Source organism: Papio anubis, chromosome 8, assembly GCF_008728515.1.
Source record: "Papio anubis isolate 15944 chromosome 8, Panubis1.0, whole genome shotgun sequence".
Classification (NCBI taxonomy): Eukaryota; Metazoa; Chordata; class Mammalia; order Primates; family Cercopithecidae; genus Papio; species Papio anubis.
The window spans coordinates 75,619,423-75,641,523 of record NC_044983.1 but is presented as its reverse complement, the minus strand read 5'-3'; the positions used below and the strand labels follow the sequence as shown (position 1 = coordinate 75,641,523).

The 22,101-nt window shown below is 40.5% G+C and overlaps 2 protein-coding genes across 8 annotated transcripts in view; both read left to right on the top strand.

Annotated features, from left to right (window-relative positions):
• The window catches only part of TPD52 (tumor protein D52), a 136,117-nt gene extending 130,778 nt beyond the window's left edge, over window positions 1–5,339 (top strand). For all 6 annotated transcript variants that reach the window (XM_003902895.5, XM_009213248.4, XM_003902896.5 and 3 more), the window contains one exon: window positions 3,624–5,339. In XM_003902895.5, the coding sequence (XP_003902944.1) occupies window positions 3,624–3,743 (120 nt within the window). In that variant the 3' untranslated portion in view covers window positions 3,744–5,339. The remainder of the gene's footprint in view (window positions 1–3,623) is intronic.
• A 6,589-nt stretch (window positions 5,340–11,928) lies between these two features.
• Window positions 11,929–22,101, top strand: part of MRPS28 (mitochondrial ribosomal protein S28) — a 100,315-nt gene continuing 90,142 nt past the window's right edge. Inside the window, exon 1 of one of the 2 annotated variants that reach the window (XM_009213246.4) lies at window positions 11,929–12,153. In XM_009213246.4, coding sequence (XP_009211510.1) covers window positions 11,959–12,153 — 195 coding nt within the window. In that variant the 5' untranslated portion in view covers window positions 11,929–11,958. Of the gene's footprint in view, window positions 12,169–22,101 lie in introns of both variants that reach the window. The other variant, XM_003902900.5, reaches the window with a different exon arrangement.

The following is a 22,101-nucleotide window of genomic DNA, read 5'->3' as shown; positions in this document are numbered from 1 at the left end:
GTAGAGACGGGGTTTCACTGTGTTAGCCAGGATGGTCTCGATCTCCTGACATTGTGATCCACCCACCTCAGCCTCCCAAAGTGCTGGAATTACAGGCGTGAGCCACCGTGCCTGGCCTATATTACCTTATAATGGATATTATTTGTTCAGTCCTCAGTTGTTGGACATTTTTATTATTATAATGATGCCATGATGATCATTTATGATTTACTGTTTTTATTTTTTGATTTCTTTGATTTCAGTGGAGATGAACATTTGCCTATAATAATGAGCTTTATTGATTTGTAAATTATATTATCTTTGAGATTATATTCAAAGCTATGAAATCATCAACTCTTAGGATCACAAGCAACCTCAAAAGTTGTCTAGTTCCCATCTACTCCTCGACCCTCTCTACAGAGTTTGTATAAAACCCATATTTTCATTACTTCCTAACTCTGATAATTATACGGGATATATTTTAAGGATTAAAACTAGCATCTTAGATGTTTTTATATCAGTCAGTTTAAAAACTAATATTCATTTAGTCTTTGAGAACTTTGAGTCACGAAATGCATCTTTAAAAGCAGGGTACATTTATTGAAATAAAACACTCTACAGTCATCTGGATCTTTTTTTTATTTAATTTTTTTATTGTACTTTAAGTTCTGGGATACATGTGCAGAACGTGCAGGTTTGATACATAGGTATACACATGCCATGGTGGTTTGCTGCACCCATCAACCCATCATCTACATTAGGTATTTCTCCTAATGTTATCACCCCCCTACCACCCCACCCCCTCAGATTGTTTTTTTCTTGTACATACAAACATTAGTACATACCTTTTCTGTTTGTATGCAGACATATGAATGTTTTTTCAGAAGACGAGTTACACTGTACACCCACAGTCCTACAACTTATTCATTCAGCCCTCACTAGCAGGATGCTTTGTGAGCCATAAATGCAGGGACCTGTTCTTTTTGGTCACTGATACTTCTCAAAGGCTTAGAACAGTTCTTGGCATGTCGCTCAATATGCATCTGATGAGTAAAAATATATGTAAGAGTCATTCTTCTATGTCATTTCAAGAGACCTGCTTTATTTTTCTTAGTGCCAAATCATATATTTGAAAGCAAACTGTAGTTGCAGGAAGCCAAGGATTACTAAAAATCAGTTCTCAATATTGTTAGGACTGTTATAGCCTCTCCTTGAAATCTGCCCCAAATGTTAATTTTTGAAATGGCAAATTTGAAAACCAGGAATCTTACGTGTTTTTGACATTGGACATGAGGAGAAACTTCCAGGTCATTCACTATATACTCTCCTGAATATATTTAGATTCTATAAATTGTAATGAAATCTGCTTTAAAATATGACTAGGCACCATTCAGATTAAAAAATGTAATTTAAAAACATACAGTGTGTTGGCTGGACGCAGTGGCTCACACCTGTAATTCCAGCACTTTGTGAGGCCAAGGCAGGCAGATCACTTGAGTCCAGGAATTTGAGACCAGCCTGGGAAACATGGCAAAACCCTGTCTCTGCCAAAAACGATAGAAAAATTAGCTGATGTGGTGGCATACACCTGTAGTCCCACCTACTTGGGAGGCTGAGGTAGGAAGATCACTTGAGCCTGGGAGGCAGAGGTTTCAGTGAGCTGTCATTATGCCACTGCACTCCAGCCTGGGTGACAGAGCCAGACCCTGTCTCAAAAAAAAAAAAAAAAAAGGCATAGTGTATTAAACAGATATCCTAAGTATCCCAAGGAAGCTATAAAATTATATGCTGGGGATATACTTTTGTTAAATTACATTTATATTTAATTAAACATGAGGTCCATGTAGATTTTGGACTGATTCATTCATCTGTGATTACTGAGCATTTGCCATGTGCCAGGCAATGAGTATTAGGCACCAGAGTTACCACAGTGAGCAAGAGAGACATGGACTCCTTCTGCAAGATGTCTAGACAATTAAATAGCCAATGAAACTAAAGTGAGGTAAGGGTTCTGACATGAAAAGTTGAGGGTGCGATGAGGACAAATAGCAGAAAGTTCACCTGGCTTGGTGGAAGGGAAGGTCAGAGAAGACTTCTTAGAGGGTTCAGTAATGTAAATAGAGGATTTTAGGTTGAAGGGAATGTTTGAAGTTTGGGAGCCCTTTTGAGGACCACCAAGAACTTCACTGTGCTGTAGGATATCGAGCAGGAGGTGAAGCTAGAGAGATGGATAGGCCACATTGCAGAGTTTGAACTTGGGGCAATGAGAAGCCATTGAAGGGTTTTAAACAACCCAAGTGGTGCATTCTTCTGTGAATGTTAGAAAGATTACTGGCTGCCCTGCACATCAAAGGGGAGAACAATTGGAGACAGGCAGATTAGTTGGAAGGATGGAGTTGTACTTCAAGCCAAAGATGATGGAGAGTGGAGAGTGAACTAAGTTAGTGCAGTGGGACCAAGTCTAGAGCTATTTAGAAGTGAGAAATGACAGGAAAAAAAAAAAGATTGATTGGATGTAGACCAAGTTGGATAAGAATAAAGGACAACTCCAGGTGTCAGGCTGGGGCAGCTAGGTAGGTGCTACTGCAATATAAAGTCTTAAAAAAGAATAGAGAAGGGGCTAGTTGTGGGGGGAAGGAGTTCAGTTTTAGACATGTTAAACTGCAAGGAGATTTGAGGAACACACATTATTCACATTTCCCAAACAATTTTGGATGGCAGACCAAAAAGAATGAGAGTGAAAATAAGGGGTCTCTGACCACTCAATTAAGATTGTGCTAAGAGCAAGGTCAAGTTCAAACCCACTATGAGCTTCTTGCATCCATGGTTACGGACTGTTGTCTTAATGTTAGCTGTCCTATTGGACAGTGTAACAGTGAGAGAGCATATACAGATTAGCATTGAAAAGGATGAAGTGACGTGTAAGGGTTTTGAAAAAGTATTATACAAATGCAAGGCAGATATATTGAAATAAATGCTTACTGGCAAAATTTCAGGCCAGATAGATTGTAGTAGTGCTTCACAAACTATAGTGTGCACATGAACGACTCAGGGATCTTGTTCAAGTGTTGATTTCAATTCTGTAGCTAGAGTTGGGTGGGGTAGAAAGGGTATCTGAGACCCTGCATTTCTAATAAGCTCCGAGGTAATGTTGACTCTGTGGTCCTTGAACCACACTTTAAGTAGTAAAGAGTTAGAAAGCTTATACTGTAACTGAGAAAAAGAAAATAAATATTTCTTTCCCATGTTGTATTCAATATTTCTTGACTGAGTGTAGCTAAGTGAGCAATTCGGTGCAATACAAAATGTTACGCAAGTGTAAAGACAGGTCACTAGGTACTTTAGAATAGTAGGCCTTACAAAGTTCTCTAGATACACTTCCCCGTGAAGAACAAGGAGCAGGGGGAAAAGAGGAGGGGTAGAGTTTACCAATCTGAATATTTCAGCAAGGGAGAATGCATGAGTTTTACTATAAAACCACACTGAACATTGCAACAATACTAAATTCCATACATATATAATAATCACTGAGCTATAAGGTTTCTGATGTATTTGTTCTTGAAAGTCAATTAGAGTTACTTTATGCAGAATCAGCTAGTTTTATGTTTCATAATGTCTTTCCCTTTTTTGAACTTTTTTTAAAGTCTAAAGTAGGGGGAACCAAGCCTGCTGGTGGTGATTTTGGAGAAGTCTTGAATTCGGCTGCAAATGCTAGTGCCACCACCACGGAGCCTCTTCCAGAACAGACACAGGAGAGCCTGTGAGATTCCTACCTTTGTTCTGCTACCCACTGCCAGATGCTGCAAGCGAGGTCCAAGCACATCTTGTCAACATGCATTGCCATGAATTTCTACCAGATGTGCTTTTATTTAGCTTTACATATTCCTTTGACCAAATAGTTTGTGGGTTAAACAAATGAAAATATCTTCAACTCTATTCCTGGGAAACACCCTTTAGTGTACATTTATGTTCCTTTATTTAGGAAACACCATTATAAAAACACCTATAGTACCTGGGGACATTCACTAGAATGATCTAAGAAGCTACAGATTGTCATGGTTGTTTTCCTACTTTACAAAATTGCTCCAGATCTGGAATGCCAGTTTGACCTTTGTCTTTATTTCCTTTTTTTCCCCCTCTTTGAATCTCTGTATATTTGATTCTTAACTAAAATTGTTCTCTTAAATAATCTGAATCCTGGTAATTAAAAGTTTGGGTATATTTTCTTTACCTCCAAGGGAAGAACTACCAGCTACAAAAAATATTTTGGAATAAGCACTGTTTTGGTATAAGGTACATATTTTGGTTGAAGACACCAGACTGAAGTAAACAGCTGTGCATCCAATTTATTATAGTTTTGTAAGTAACAATATGTAATCAAACTTCCAGGTGACTTGAGTGGAACCTCCTACATCCTTATTTATCACCGTTTATGACAGTAAACATTTCAGTGTATTGTTTATTATACCACTTATATCAACTTATTTTTCACCAGGTTAAAATTTTAATTTCTACAAAATAACATTCTGAATCAAGCATACTGTATGATCAGTAGGCTGAACTATGAACACTGTCATCAATGTTCAGTTCAAAAGCCTGAAAGTTTAGATCTAGAAGCTTGTGAAAATGATAATATCAATCACATTAGGGGAACCATCGTTGTCTTCATTTAATCCATTTAGCACTATTTAAAATAAGCACACCAAGTTATATGACTAATATAACTTGAAAATTTTTTATACTGAGGGGTTGGTGATAACTCTTGAGGATGTAATGCATTAATAAAAATCAACTCATCATTTTCTACTTGTTTTCAATGTGTTGGAAATTGTAAAATGATACTGTAGAACCTGTCCCCTAATTTGAAAACTGAGTGTCAGGGCTGAGTGAACCAAAGTCTCTAGACATATTTGCATAAAGGCCAAGGTATTCTGATAACTACTTACTGAACACTACCACCTTTTCCTTATACTGTATATGTTTATGGCCTACAATGTTGTATTTGTTATTTATTAAGTTGTGATTGTTTTATTGTTTATGCCAAATGTTAATTGCCAAGCTTGGAGTGATCTAAAGCATTTTTTAAAAGCATGGCTAGATTTACTTCAGTATAAATTATCTTATGAAAACCAAATTTTAAAAGCCACAAGTGTTGTTATAAAATAACATGCTGCCATTCTTGATTGCTAGAGCTTTTGTTAGTACTTTGGATGCAATTAAAACTATGTGCTATCACATGTGAAAAGCTTAATAAATTCTGTCTATCAGTAGTATAGGTCTCAATATTTATTATGAGACCAGTGGTCTGGAAACAGCTTGTTGTATTACAGAATCAACTGGAGTCTATACTTAAAAAAAAAGGTTTTTTTTTTTTTTTTTTAACCATCCTTAAATTATTGCTTAATGGTATCATATTAACATATACTAAATAAGGGCTTTAAGGAACAGGCTGTTGAAGCATTGTCTCAGAGGAGTGGATCTGCAGAAGTCTGTCTTTCTATAGAAATATTGTGCTTACTCAACATAACTGTTAAATTATTTTTTCTACCAGCTAGTCTGCTTTTTAAAATTCAAACATATTCTTTTGATCACATTGTTTCTTGAGCATCCAGCCCTGCTACTAACTTTTCAACAAGGCAAAATGGAGTAAAGTGGCAATTTCTTTAGTTGAGTGAAATACCCTCAAGTCTCTTTTCTGCCCAAAAAGGGAAAAGTGATAGAAATCGGGGTGGGAAGTGGGGTGAGTGGATGAAGGTGGGTATTGGGGATGGCTGTGAAAGAAAATGTTGGAGAATCACTTTTCTGGGCATCTACCTATACTTAATCTAAAAAACAAAAAATTAATCTACTGTAAAGTACTCTGCCCCTTAAAGGAAGTATTAAGAGGATGGATTTAGAAAAAAACATGAATTTAGAAATATTCAAAATCGTTTTTGTGGCAGATTCAATATTATGAATTCACAGATATTTAAGGAATGAGAAACAGCAATTAGTAGAAATGCCAGAAAGAGTTCCTGGTTCCTCTTGTGTTTGACACTAAAAAAATAGCAAGAGTGTGAAATCTCAGATACTTATGAAATCTCACAGATGTAAGGACTCAAGTGTAGAAGAAAATATCCCCCTCTTAAAAAAAGAAATGTCAATTTATGGAGTTTGTGGGAAATAGAGCAAGAATTCTTATGCTTATGAGAGCCAAGTAATCAGTGGAAGAGAGTAGAGCTCAAAACTGGATTATCACCTTAGCAACTTAGAATAACTTGAAATAGAAAAAAACACATTTAATTTGGACTGTTTCTGGATCTGTTAAGATATACAGTCTATTTTTTGTATAGTATTGGAAAATAAAAATTCTATAATTTGGGTATGGGTTCTTTTGTATACATTACCTGCCCATTGAGGAAAGGGGCAAGTCCATTATGCAACTTCTCTCCAAACCCTTCATGTTCTGGATATGATACTTTTTTTTTTTTTTTTTTTTTTGAGACTGAGTCTGGCTCTGTCGCCCAGGCTGGAGTGCAGTGGCCGGATCTCAGCTCACTGCAAGCTCCGCCTCCCGGGTTTACGCCATTCTCCTGCCTCAGCCTCCGGAGTAGCTGGGACCACAGGCGCCCGCCACCTCGCCCGGCTAGTTTTTTTTTTTTTGTATTTTGTAGTAGAGACGGGGTTTCACCATGTTAGCCAGGATGGTCTCGATCTCCTGACCTTGTGATCCGCCCGTCTCAGCCTCCCAAAGTGCTGGGATTACAGGCTTGAGCCACCGCGCCCGGCCTGGATATGATACTTAAAGAGCCATGAGCAGCTACATTCTGGTTATCAGAAGGCATTTATTAAATGACTGCTTGCTGCATATGTGCCCAAAGAGATATCTTTAGTAAACATAGTAATTAGTAGAAATGCCAGAAAGAGTTCCTGATTCCTCTTGTGTTTGACACTAAGAAAATAGCAAGAGTGAGATCCTACATAAGGTCATTTGTCAGAATGATGTTTTTGTTTGTTTAGAGTTGGCTGACCTCCAACTCCTGGGGTCAAGGAATCCTCCTGCCTTAGCTTCCCAAATAGCTAGGACTATAGGCATGCACCCAGCCATGTGTTTTCTTGATAGCTCTTAAAGCCCAGATGAAAAAAAAATCACATTTTTGCCCATAGTGAAGAAACACTTGGCCATTGGTTGGTCCTTATTTTCAGGAACTGCCCTGTTTTCATTGGATTAGAGAGACCCTGTGTGGGCCACAGTTAATATAAACCATGATCACTTTTAAGTAAACCCGCACACCTCAGATTTCATAATTTCCTTATTGTTCTGACTCAAAATAAACCAAGGGGCTTTTCACTTTTCGTTTGTAAGTTCTCAGAGGGTAGGGTCTGCATGTGCTATCACCTGGTGGGATTTTGTACTTAAATAAATGCTATCTGGCAACTGAAATTCTTGCCAGCTCTCATGTAATTTTGATGTTATTTACTGAGGTTGGTTGGTAGTTTGATTATTTTATTAATTTGGTGGTTTTTCTATCATATAGAAAAGACCAAATACAGTTTTGTTTGAATATTTGTAAATGGATGTGATCTTTCACTTTACCACTCTCCAGCATGCTTTAATGTTTCTCCTTGGGTTCTAGAATTCTCTGTTCTTATTTTCCATTTTGACTATTTTTCAGTATTAGAATTCTTCCAGCTCCTAAATGCTATTGTCTATCTGTTGTCATCTTGTACACGATCCCCTTAATGATCTTATCCATTTCTATGGGTGAAATGACTATTTTTAGAGTGATACTAATAGCTTCCCAACCTGTATCTTCAGACATGTTGATGGTGGTGGCCCTCCTTGAGGAGCTGCTGTGAGGATACCAGCTGCAGCAAGGGAAGCATGGCTGGGGGCTGCATGCTCCGCAGAGCTGGCAGGGGCCGGCAGTAGGTGATCCCAGCAGGAGCCCTGCCTTACCATGTTGGCAGGGCAGGAGCTTGTGCTCCTGGGTGCAGCTGCAGCTGCCCAGCCACAGCTCCAGATCCAGGCATCCCTGTGCTTTTGGGGGCCTGGGAAGTCCCCTGCCCCTGCAGGCCTGGAAGTGCCTGCTCTGGTTTGGAGCAAAGTTGTGGCTGAGCTTGGGTGCTGTCACAACCTGGCTAGGTGTGTGCATCCTCAGGGTGGCACTGACATGCCAGGTCCCTGCTACCTCGGCCCCCTCCTGACTTTGGGCGCCAATGAGCATGGGAGGGTGGCCAGGGGGCTGAGGGTGGCTTGGTGTGGACAGCCTGGGTGCTGTGGATGGCATATTGATGATGGCAGGAGGCAGGTTCCTAGGTGGGAAGGGGTGGGTCCCTGTTGAAACCCCACCTTCAAGCCAAGGACAGCCTGAAGCCTGGGGGCCAGGCTGCCAGTTTTAGGTAGAGCCCACAACCCAGACCGAGAACTCTATTAATGCATTTTGGCCAATTGGATGGTGCTTTTTCCAGGCCCACTCTTCCTCCATTCTGAGCACATAAAAACCCCAGACTCAGCCAAACTCGATACTCATCAGGACAACCTGCCTGCAGAAGGGACCACTTGGGGTCTCCTGAGTGCTGTTCTGTCACTCAATAAAGCTCCTCTCTGCCTTGCTCACCCTACAGTTGTCCATGTAACCTTATTCTTCCTGGACACAGGACAAGAACTCAGGACCTGCTGAACAGTGGGAGCGAAAGGAGCTGTAACATGTTCCTGGCTGGCTTGCCAAGCTGTAGGTGGTGACACGCTCCCAGACTGCAGAAGAGAAGAGTGGTGACCCTTCTGGGGACCCAGACCTTGGGATTCCCCGAGCTAGAGAATGCTATAACATTATAGCCTTCTTGCCTTTCACTGGCACCAGACAGCTGCCCCACATGACAGGAGGCAGCAGCAGAGCCAGGCCAACTGAGGAGCCATGGGCTGGAGTGGGGTGGTGGGACTGAAAGAGCTGTAACATAAACAAACTGAAATAACCCCCCCTTCCCCCACCATCAGTCACCACACTGCAGGCAACAAGAAGAGCGGGAGCCCACACCTCGCGGCTCCTCAAGCCAGGGCTGTGACATGCTCTAACACCCTCTTTGGGACTCTGAGGTTCCTGGCAACTCCAAGCTTTTGGGTTTTACCACGTTTCCCTTGCCTAGACACTGGTGCCTGCAGCAGAAGCTGGTTGTGGTCCAGCTGCAGCCTTGCACAGAGCCGGTGCCTGTAGCTGCTCACCCTGCTGTAGCAGCCAGTGTGCCTGGCTAGGTGCAGTGGCTGGAACCTGCACTCACTTGCTCACACACCCCTCACCAGCCCATGCCTGGCTTGCCCTTGGTAGGTATGGGATCCGGGCCAGCAGCACAAGATGAACGCAGCCTGCCAGGCAGAGTGGGCAGAATAAGCCCAGCAGACACCAGCAAAACTCCAGCAGAGGTGCTGCAGGCCATGGAAGTTTCCAGCTGGCGAAGCGACATCCTAAGAACCCTGTGACACTATCATTCTAGGTTTGCACACATGGTTGAGGCATGAATTTCTAATAAACTCATGGTCACCTCCATCTAGCCATCAATAGCTACTATTTATTAAGTGCCCAGGCATTTTACACTCATCACCTTTAACTCTTTACTCAGGCATGTGGCAATGTCACCATTTTATAGATAAGACCATAGCCAGTAGCTGTAAAGTATTAGGCTTGAACTTAGCAGTAGACTGCACCTATTTTCTGTTCACTTTCCTTGGCTGTTTTGAGATGGAGTCTCACTGTGTTGCCCAGGCTGGCCCTATACTTCTGGGCTCAAGTGATGTTCCTGCCTCAGCTTCCTGAGCAGCTGAGACTAAAGGTGTGCAGTGCTGCCTAGCTAGGCCTGTATATTTAATAAAGCAAGGAGTGGTTAGAGCAGGATCAGAATCCTTAAGATGCCATATGTCAAAACATCACTATTACAGAGGATGCTACTCTTGGCACTTGTATAGGCAAGGAGAAAGTGTGCAGACATCCCCCTGTTGACTTGCTCAGTTCTTTACAGTCCCTCTCATTTGATGCTTCTGATCCTCTACCAAAGACAGAACTAAAGCCAAATTTGAAGTCATTTGATGCAAACTTAAGTTTTTTTTTTTTTTTTCTGTCACCCAGGCTGGAGAGCAGTGGTGTGATCTTGGCTCACTGCAACCTCCACCTCCTGGGTTCAAGTGATTCTCCTGCCTCAGCCTCCCGAGTAGATGGGATTACAGCCATGCGTCACCACGCCCAGCTAATTTTTGTATTTTCAGTAGAGACGGGGTTTCACCATGCTGACCAGGCTGATCTCGAACTCCTGACCTCCAGTCATCTGCCCTCCTTTGCCTCCCAAAATGCAGGGATTACAGTTGTGAGCCACCATGCCCAGCGTGTGTTAAGAGACTTGAGTTTTGCACTTTTTGCCCATGCTGGAGTCTGGTGGCAGGAACATAGCTCACTGCAGCCTGAAACTCCTGGGCTCAAGTGATCCTCCTCCATCAGCCTCCCTAGTAGCTGGGACTACAGGCATGCACCACTGCCCCAGGCTAATTTTTCTATTTTTTGGTAGAGACCGGTTCTTGCTATGGCCTAGGCTGGTCTCGGACTCCTAACCTCAAGCAATCCTCCCTCCTTAGCTTCACAAAGTGCTGGGATTACAAGTGTGAGCCACCCTGCCCAGTCAGACTGAGGGTTCTTGAAGGCTACTGGCCATGCTCTTTACAATTTACCACACTCTCTCTGAAAAAAAGTGGAAGTAGCACCATCCGTAGAAAATAATTCTAAACTGTTTTAGGCAAGAGTCCATTAATAGTCTTGGGAGATAAACAGTTTTAAGTGCCAAGAGGGAGAACTCACCTGGAGAATTTATTGTAGGCCCCTTAATGAATTTGTAAGGACTACCATATAGATAGCTAGTAATAATTTTATGTGATTCATACAATTGTGCACCATTCTGAGATCAGTGTATTTCGTGTTCTTACACTATCTATACCATTAGCATCAGAAAAGCTTAAAATCCATAGTCAGGGCATTCTTAAAATAGGGTCTGTGATCATAAAAATAAGTACTTGCAAATGAACTGGAAAGGTGTGTGCCACCAAAATAAAACTAACTGTGGATTAAACTGCTGGGTCAAAGATAGACGGACAGCTAATTAATGAACACTTCCTCAAGAATGATGTTAGGCTCAGTTTTGAACAGGGTGCGTAAATTTTGGGAATTAACACTGCGGGAGAAAAGGGAAAAAATCCAGAGTGAGGATGGGGGGGCCTATGGTGGTGCAATACTTAGGGATATTCCAAAACTTCTGAACTCCTAAGTTAGATAACAGGTATCTGGAGGTGTCAAAACGTTTCAGAAAAACTACTGTTTTCGTAGCGTGAGTGGACCGGCCGCAGAAGTGGTAAAGGACAAACTTGGATGCAGGGTTTCGCAAATGTTGAGTGAGCCCTAATCTTTGCCCGGTGCTAGGGACCCTACAGCAAAGTTCCTCCTTTCAAAGTTTAAAAAGTTGGGAGTAGACACTAAATATTAAATATTTAATATTAATATGTGCATATTAGAAAGTGCTACATGGTACTAAGAAAAACACAGGTGCCAGAGAGTCTGCATTTGGGCTTCCACTTCTAAATAGGGTAATCAAGGAGACCCTCATATTTGAGTGAAGACCCCAAACTTGAGTGCTGGCGGCCATGTAGGGGGGACCGCCGGGCGGGAGAACGAAGGTCACGTTAGCCGAATTTACAGTACAATGTGGACCAACGGATGCCCAGGAACGCGAAATTCCTGAAACTTAAACGTACTTCTAAAGCAAAACTTACCGGGCCCCTTTCCAACTATTTAGCCCACCAATTTTAGCTCAAGTCCTTCCCGCTCCACGCCACTCCCAAAAGAAAGGCAAGCCCCACCCCGTTGGCCTTCAGCGCTCTATGGCCGGTGGGCGGACCTCTTATCGCTCCGCCCCATGACCCGCGCGATTGCGGCGGGGAGGTCAAAGGTCAGAGGTAAAGAAGTCATGGCGGCGCTGTGTCGGACCCGTGCTGTGGCAGCCGAGAGCCATTTTCTGCGAGTGTTTCTCTTCTCCAGGCCCTTTCGGGGCGTAGGCACTGAGGGTGGATCCGATAGTGGGAGTTCCACTGCCACGGAGCCTAAGACGCGCCTAGGCGGTTTCGCGAGCGCGTTGGAGCGGCAGTCGGAGCTTCTGCAGAAGGTGGAGCCCAGGCGGGTGAGAGGGAGTCGCGGGAACTACGCCAATGACGCGGTGGGCGAGGCCTGGAGTAGGGGCGGAGCCTGGCGTAGGAAGGGGAGCCGAGGGCCGAGGCCCGGTTTTCCGGAGGATTGTGGCTCAGCCCTCGGGCCCTAGAATCCGTGCTTGGTGTTTTACTTCCTTTCGTTGTCCTTTTGTGTGGCATTTGCGTACTAGACCGGGTTCTGTCCACACTGCGCGTGTTTTGCTGGGGTTGAATGCTGGTGGGAGGGTAACCAGCGGAGAGCCCTGCTAGGTAGGCGATCTAGGGCGATTTCTGGGACGCTGAGGAGAATGGGACTCACACGGAGAGGCTGTGCTCTGCTGGGTCTTGTTCTAAACAGCTCTAGCATGGAGCTTGCTGTCTGGATAAACACCTGTTAATTTAATGACTGGGTGATGAATCACTTTCTGAACTTGGGGAAGTGATTGAACTTGTCAGCGCTTCACCTCTCTTTTGTAAATGTCTTCTTTTTTAAAAAAGTAAAATCTCTATTTGTCTCAGCCAGTACTTTTGTAAAATACCATAAAGTTATAGATAAATGAAATGGAAGAAATAAAATTACAAGCCTAAGTTTTTAATAATTAAACTCAGCAGACATGAAATTGGATTATGTACAAATAAACCCAATTTCTGTATTTTTCTTCCTGGGAAGTAGTACCAAACAGTTCACAAGACTGGCAGTGTCCTGGGTTATAGGGTCATTTTAGTAGCAATTACTGATGTCAAAATTTTTCTGAAATCCAAGGACTAGAAGAAGCCTGGTATATTAGTTTATTTTTTTTCTGTTGTAACGAATTACTACAAATTGAGTGGCATAAAACACCAGAAATGTGGTGTTCTTAGGGCTGTGAGAAGTCAGATGGGGTCGCACTGATCTAAAATCAAGGTGTTGGTGATGTTGTGTCCTTTTCTGTAGCTTCTGGGCGAATCTCTTCCTTGCCTGTTAACGTCTCTTCTACCTCTGTCTTCTACTTTTTTGTTTTTTGGGTTGTTTTGTTGGTTTTTGAGACAGGGTCTGTCTCTGTCACCTACGCTGGAGTGTGGTGTCATGATCTCAGCTCACCGAAGACTAAACCCCCTGGGCTCAAGTGATCCTCCTGCTTCATAGCTGGGACTACAGGTGTGCACCACCACTCCCGGCTAATTTTTGCTTTTTGTGTGTGTGTGTAGAGATGGGGTTTTGCCATGTTGCCCAGGCTGGTCTTGAATTCCTGGGCTCAAGTGATCCTCCTTCCTTGGCCTCCCAAAGTGCTGGGATTACAGATATGAGCCACCTGGCCTGGCGCCCCCCCCCCCCCCACCCCCCCCCCCCCGCCCCCCCCCCCCCCCCCCCCCCCGTCTTCTCCACCCGCCATCTTCTATTTTTGAAATCACTGTGATTAGGTTGGCCTCCCCAGATAATCCAAAGTAATCTATTTTAAGATCAGCTGATTAGCAATCTTAATTCACCTGCAAAGTTAATTCTCCTTTGCCACGGAAGGTAACATATTCACAAATTCTAGAGATTAGGATGTGGATGTCTTTGTAGGAGGAGGGGGCATTATTCTTTCTACCATATATGGAAAAGTCATAAAATACTAGCAGAATAGCGATGACTGACCTGAAGCCACCTAAGGGATGGATTTTAGATCTATCCTTAAGGTAAGGCCATAAGAGTTAAGTGCAGTAAGGTTGAAAACAAAGTTCAGTGCTCCCTTCCAAATATTTGTATAGGAAAGGAATTTTTCTATTTCTTACCTAACATTTCTCACTCACACTTCACTCCCATTCACACCACATTCTAAGCCCCTTCGGAAACCCCCATAAAATAATTCTTAATTGCTGAGTTAATTGTGGTAAGAGTGAAAATTGTAGCATCACATGTGTAGTCAGTTAAGTGTTTGATACTCAAAATGTAATGTTTGTTTAATGAAGGAAACAACCAAGGTGTTTTAGAGTCCCCAGAATTCCTATTCCTTTTCCTTTCCTTTCCTTTCCTTTCCTTTCCAAGGCAGTTCAGTTTTTCCAGGAGGAGGCTGGGGTGTTTCCTGGCAGTCCCAGCACATCCGTTAGATTTTTCTCAGTCCAGCTCAGGCTCAGCAAGATCCCTGCGTGGTTGTTCTCCGTTTAACACAGTTTAGAAAACATAATTCTGCTAGATAATGGGTAAAGGTGTTTGGTTTTGATGTACAGTTCACCAGTTTCTTATTCACAAGTCTTTGACATCTTGATTTAATGGAAATAAAATTCCCCAGGGAGGAGGATATCAGGAGGCCATGTTGTAGTCTCCATTCAGCAAGTTCCTAGCTTTGAAGCATTTCAAGTTACGTGGACCCCTTTACTGCTTCTTTGTTGTTGTTGTTGTTGTTGTTGTTTTCTGAGACGGAGTCTCGCTCTGTCTCCCAGGCTGGAGTGCAGTGGTGCGATCTTGGCTCACTGCAAGCTCTGCTCCCAGGTTCATGCCATTTACCTGCCTCAGCCTCCCGAGTAGCTGGGACTACCGGCGCCTGCCACTACACCTGGCTAATTTTTTTTTTTTCGTGTTTTTAGTAGAGACGGGGTTTCACCTTGTTCGCCAGGATGGTCTCGATCTCCTGACCTTGTGATCCACCTGCCTTGGCCTCCCAAAGTGCTGGGATTACAGGCGTGAGCTGCCGCGCCTGGCCTACTGCTTCTTAATTGATACCACTGACTTCAGTTGCCCTCTTGTTCAGGTCATTACACACACTGTGGACCAAAGTTATCTTCCTAAAGTTGGGCTCTATTGCTCTCCTTGAGAATCTTCTAAATCTCCATTCACACTGCCTGCAAGATTAAATATACAATGGTACATCTCTCTACTATGGCTTTAGAGGCCTACCGCCATTCAAGACCCTGCTTAGGCTCAGTTCAGGCTGTCAGGTTCTGTCATCTTTCAACTGAGTGACTTTGGGCAACTTACTTAGCCTATCTATGTTTGCTGTCTTATCTCAAAGTGGAGATAATGCTCCAACTGGAGTTACTGGGAAGTTTATGTGAAATAATACATTTAACGTGCTTTCAGTACGTTGACTGGTACAGAGTAAGCTTTATTCAGTGCATTTTAGCTTTTATGTGGCCCCAGCCATTTCTTCTCCAGCCTTCTGCCTTCCTGAGAATAGTTTCACAGAGGTGTTTCCACAGTTGCACAGTTCTTTGAAGTCCCATTGTTTTCTTAAGCAATAATAAACTTTGATTTATCAAACCATGTAGATTCATCTCTTGTAACAGATGTACTGCTCTGGTGGGGGATGTTGATAGTGGGGGAAGCTATGCGTGTGTCAGCACAGGAGGGGTATGGGGATGTGTCTATACTGTACTCTCAATTTTCCTGTAAACCTAAAGTGCTCTAAAAAGTAATTTTTTTGGTTAGTGAATGAATATAAAATGCTATTTAAAAACATAAGGCGGTATATGCTCTAACTAAAGGTTGAGCTGTGTCATTCAAGGAGACAATAAAAATCAAGTTTTTTTCGTGGCAAAAAGCCCAAAGCCAAACAAAAATATAAACACCAGAAAACAACCATGCACATGCCATTCTATTTAATCCCAAATGTAAGGACATTCGTCATCACTAATATGTTAACTTGTGATGCCAAAGTAACACGCGACACATCAGAATAAAATTTTTCCTAAGTTTTCCCAGTAGAATATGTTTCAGGAGGTCAGATACCTTGTCTTTCTTATTCTGTTGTATTCCCAGTGCCTAGCACAGTCCTTGACCCATAGTGGGCGTTTGGTAAATATTTGCCAAATGTGTGAATGAATGAATAGTACATGTAGTGCACATTTGAACTTCAGTTACACCTGGCCTGTCTTTGAATTGTAATATGTGTGACTGTTCACAAACAATTGTACAAGAATAGTATAGCCTTGAGCATGTCAGTTGAATGTGCCTATCCAGAATAATTGAGTAAAAATAATTTTAAGAGTAGTAAGAAATTGAAAATACCTCATTAGTTTTAGTTTTAGTGTTTATTGGAAGTTTTCAATGTTTTTCTAACATATTTATGGTAAGGAATTTGAGGAGTTGTTGGGTGTTGATAGGAATTCAACTTGTGAAAAAACTAACTTTACCTCTTTTGAAGTTACTGGACCTATTTAATTGAAGAGTTTCCTGAGATTACAAGATGAATAAATGCCAATTGTGTATTCAGGATTTTTGAAAAATATTGTTTACAAATTTTATAAAAGTAATATTTGGTTACTTTAGAAAGAAATTTTAAATAGCCCTGAAAGTTATTTTAGAATTATTTAGAAAGAAATTTTAAATAGCCCTGAAGGTTATTATGTGAAATGTAAAAGTCCCTTTTTCTTACTTTCTCAAGGCTGGAGAGTGTATTTTTTACGCCTAGCTACAGAGTTTTATATTACACACATATAAGTATAAGCTAAGTATTACTATATATTTAAAAACATTAATTGGTTCATAGTATGAATACCGTTTTAAACTATATTACAGTTAAAGAGTGTAAATTCTGCAGTGACGCAATCTTGGTTTAAATCCTGGTTCCTTTACCATTTACTAGCTGTGTTGCCTTGGAAAATTACTTAGTATCTCTGTATCTCCTTTTCCCCCTATGTCATGAGATTTTTATGAGATTAAATGAATTCATTATTTAAAACACTTAACACAAGTGCCTGATACTTAATAAGCACTTAGTATGTTTTAGTTGCTGCTGCTGAAAATTGCAATTTTTACCTAAGTAAGACTATTTTTCCTTATCATTACATAATATTTGCTTGGTACTCCATGGTGTGGATGTAGCATAATTTATTTAAGCAGGAAAGCCTTCATTATTGAACTTTTAGGTTGTTTCTGTTTGTTTTTGTTTTCTGACACAGTGTTACAGTGAACATTTGCATTTTTTGCATACTTATGAGAGTGTATTTGTAGGCTATATGTTGGGTAAAAGTGTACACACAATTTGAGTTACAGCCTGTTTGTACTGAACTCCCACTTATAGTACATGACAATGTCTGTTTCCTCAGCCCCTTATCTACACATGGGGTGTAATAGGTGGATTTGCTTGATATTCGACAATTAAAATACAGAAATTGGGAACTGGGATTATCATCCTTCATTCCTGATTTCAGTTTTTGATTTTTATCATTATAACTTCATGTTGACAATTTTTGACTTTATAATAAGTGCTGTCAATTTGAACTCATAAAATGCACTTAAAATAACAAAATACTACATTTGCACTGTATATATTGGGATTGTATGTAAGATTTCATTTGTAAAATGGTTTCTGCTTAAAATATTCTTTTTGAAGTTGAATTTTGCAGTTCTCTAAACAAATCATTATTTCTTTACCCTTTATCCTGGAATTAGCTTCCCTGCCTGCAAATTCTGTTGTAAAAATCTCCTCTCTTAGACCTTTGTGATCTCACCAAACAGATGAAACTGTTTTTGAATGTTCTGGAGTTTTGTGTTTTACTACCTTTATGGTATACCCACAGCTCTCATTATAGTAAAGTGATTTCCAAACCTGTTTTGTCCTGCTTTCTAGCTGTAGTTCCTGAAGAACAGGGGCCATTTTCAGTCCACCCTCTTGATCCTTTGCATAATGCTTTATACTTAAGTAGGGATCGAATGTATATTTGCTGATTTAAGTTGGAATGAAATTTAAACAGTTTGATGGCTGAGTAATTACAAATGAAAAATAACATCTCAGATGGCCTATTATTAGACTTAAAAATATGTATATGATGAAAGTCCAAGTTGTACCTATTGATTTAGTTCTTATAGTCGTTAAAAGTGTGGACTTACTTATATGTGGACCTCAGAAATAAGTGACGTTCAGTAAGAGCCCATGCGCATTATCCTTACAGAGAACTTTCCCCTGCAGCCAGGAACGTAATAAAGGGCAATGCATCATGAAGTTCTTATCCTATTACACACTGAGGTTACTAGTTAAAGGGAACCAAAGTTAAATGGCATTAAGTGTAATGCCACTGTCTGTATGGAGGTTGTAGGTTCCATACTCATCCCATGCTCACTTACCTACTTTTCTTTTACTTTGCTTCATTAGCTTTAATATTGGTTTATGCATCTTTCCCTTCAACTAATTTTGTTTTGTTTTTAGAGTAGCAACCAGATCTTTTTTTTTTTTTTTTTTTTTTTTTTTTAACAGGTTTTTTTTTTTTTTTTTTTTTTTTTTTTTTTCAGACAGGGTCTTGCTCTGTTGCTGAGGCTAGGGTACAGTGGTGCAAAGTTGGCGCACTGCAACCTCTGTCCCCCGGCTCAGGTGATTCTCCCACCTCAGCCTCCTGAGAAGCTGGAACCATAGGTGTGCATCACCATGCCTGGCTGATTTTTGTTTTTTGTTGTAGAGGTGGGGTTTTGCCATATTGTCCAGGCTGCTGTCACACTTCTGGGCGGAAGCAATTTGTCTGCCCTTGCCTCCCAAAATGCTGGTATTACAGGCGTGAGCTACCACACCCGGCCGTCCCATTCATTTTTATAACCATTTAAGTCAGGTACCATTTTCCCTCCATTTTTAAAACCTTAATCCTTCTTATGTCACTTAGACAATATAAATTTGTAGAATCTGTTAAGGCCATTGGGAGCTGTGCTATGGCATATAACTCATCTCATAGCCACAAGGTGGCAATAGTTGAGCAAAGAATTGGTTTTTCTGCTTTGTGACTCTTACTCCTTCTTAGCAGTAGAGGGTGGCATGCCACTTTTCAGAACGTTGGAAAAAATGTTTCTCAGAGAGTTTTGGGGCCGCACAGTAAAAATTTTACTCAAATTTTGAATTTATTTAAAATACTGATGTTACATGACAGTTTATAGTTTTACCTTATTTTAGCAATATACTAGATTTCATGCAAATATTTTTAAATGTAATTTTTTACTTTTTTGTGAATATTTTTATTAGTATTTTTTATTTCAGAATACTGGAATATTCCAGAAGACAGAATATTTAAAATCAGATGTCCAATCCTTTCAGAATACTGGAAAAATGAAAATATATAGATTTAAAGGGCTTATTTCAATATAATGGGGAAATTAATTTATTTTTCGTATAATTTTTAAGTCCACTAAATTCGTATACTGTCATAGTAAAATTATATAGTTTTACTTAACCCTTTGTTTTCTTACCAGTTTTACTGACAACTTTAAAAATTATACCAGTGTTTTAAAAATTATTTGATATGTAAAGGAATGATAGAAAATATTTCTGGTTTTAACCGTGGTGCCAACCTGATTTTACATTATAGAATTCTAGGAGAATTACCTCTGAGTAATAAAAATCTTTTGAAATGTTGTATGTCTCACATTTTTGAAGCATGTTTAGAGGAAATGACCAGTTAATATAAAAACAATGAAATAGTGAAGAAGTAGATAGAATTATCTGGGGAAAGTAGGTTTTTGTTAACACCTGTAACATGCTTATAAGCAGTACTATACATTTCCTAAAAGAAAAGATGTATATGTTCTGTATGTATTTTGTTTTTGTGTGGTCATATGATCTGATCATACCCAATTGGACTCATGACTTCCCAAGCCAACCGTAGTTTTTTCACTGTTTGGAGATCGTAACTCTCATTTTTACTCAGAAATTTCACTTCCATCTTTTAATGTGTCTAAGTTTGCTTCTAAGGCTGCTCTTAAATTGTTCTCTTTTGATCACATTAATTTTTATAACCTGATTATGGCCGTTAAGTTTTTATCTGTTGGCATTAAATAACAGGAAATAAGAGCAATTAAGCACATTCAAGTGGAGCCTGGTTTGTTGGGATTTGGGAATAAAACTAAATAGTCTTGATTCTGTTTGGGTTTTGCCTACCTTTTTAAAGCTTTGGGGATTCCATTGTTGACAACTGCCAGGAAATGAATGGTGGACTCAGTCTAGGAGTTGGCAACTGAACAAGCTGCCTGACCTCTGGCCAGCTACCCAAATTGAGATGATTGGGTTCTCTCAAGGGAGATAAATGCACACTGAGAACTGGGTGTCACTGGGACACAGAGTATTTATCCCAAAGAAATGAAATGTTCATAGCAGCTTTATTTGTAATAGCCCAAAACTGAAAGCAGCCTGGATGTCCTTCAACCGTTGAGTGGTTAAACAAACTGTGGTATATCCTTACCGTGGAATACTACTTAGCAGTAAAAAGTAATGAGTGATTGATACACAAAATAATTTGAATGACTCAAGGGAATTATGCTGAGTGAAAAAAAAAAGCCAGTCCCAAAAAGTTACATATAGTATGATTTCATTTATATGACATTTTTGAAATGACAGAATTATAGAGATGGAGAACAGATCAGTGCTTACTAAGAGGTAGAAAGGAGGGAGGTAGAAGGGGTATGTGGAGTTACAAAAGAACAACATAAGGAATCCTTGTGGTGATGGACTTGTTCTGCATTTTGACTGTGATGGCCAGTACAGAACCTTTACATATAATAAAATTGCATTGATGATTACATATACACCTGGTGAAATCTGAATATTGGTGGATTGTGTCAATGTCAATTTCCTAGTTGTGATATCATACTGTAGTCTTCTAAAATGTTACCATTGGGAGCACTGGGTAAGGGTACAGGGGCTCTCTCTGTATTCTTGGTTACAACTGCATGTGAATCTACAATGATTTTTAAATAGAAAGCTAATTTTTTTTAAAGGGAGCATTTCACTGGTCTGTTGGGCCCAGCACTGGTGAGACCACTGAATTCCATAAACATGAGACGATTATCCCACATTATTTCCTGTAAGGTAATTTTTTGTTGTTAGAAGTAATGCAGTGTAGAATACCAGAAAAATCCAAGAATAGTTAGAAGTAAAGTTCCACATGCATATGTGCATACCTTAGCCTTTAGTTACACAACTTCTGTCTCACTGGAAATCTTAAAAGCATCCCTTGGTCCCAGTCTATGCATCTGTCAGCATCTGGCTCACAGCTCTACTCAGAAAATGAGAGACTGACTATCCAGTCTCCTTTTGTAACTATTTGTCCCTATCTAGCATAATGATTCTCCTGCTCCCACGATATACCACTATTACAGAGATTTCTAAACTTTTTTGATCATGTCCCTTCATTAATAAATTTTTGAGCACATGTTCCAGTATTTACTTAAAAAATACATTTGTGACTGGGTGTAGTGGCTCACCCCTGTAATCCCAGCACTTTGGGAGGCCGAGGTGGGTGAATCACGAGGTCAAGAGATCAAGACCATCCTGACTAACATGGTGAAACCCCGTCTCTACTAAAAATACAAAAATTAGCCAGGCATGGTGGCTTACGCCTGTAATCCCAGCTACTTGGGAGGCTGAGGTAGGAGAATCGCTTGAAGCCAGGAGGTGGAGGTTGCAGTGAGCCAAGATTGCGCCACTGAACTCCAGTCTGGCGACAGAGTGAGACCCCATCTCAAAAAAATAAAGAAGTATGTGTGCATGGGTGTACTTATATATATATAAAAAATATATATGTACTGTAGTTTTCTTTATTATGTACATTTTAAAGCATTCACACATAAATATATTTTGAAGGTGAAGTAAAAAAAAAACAAATAGAAATTCCAGTGTTTTCTTCTTTTGTCCTATGGGTTATGAGAGAGATTACTATTCTTTCTTACAACTGACCTTTTTCCTTCAGGCCTGGTCTGTAAATATGTATCGTTGGAACATATTTGGACACAGGAAAAAAAAATTTCCTGTGTCTTTTTATGAACAATCTCCCCTTTAACCTTCTCTACAAGTACTTCTTGCGTGCTTTCTTGGTTTCCCTTGGTAACACTGCTTCCCTTCTGGTCTTCCCTAGTATAGATTGCAATGGATCTCAAGACTAGGAGAAGAAAATGACTCATCTTGGTTCTCGTTTCTCAGTACCATTTCAGACTACTGTTCTATCAGAAATACTTTTAAAAGGCTCCTTGATAGAAATCTTTTCGATTCTTT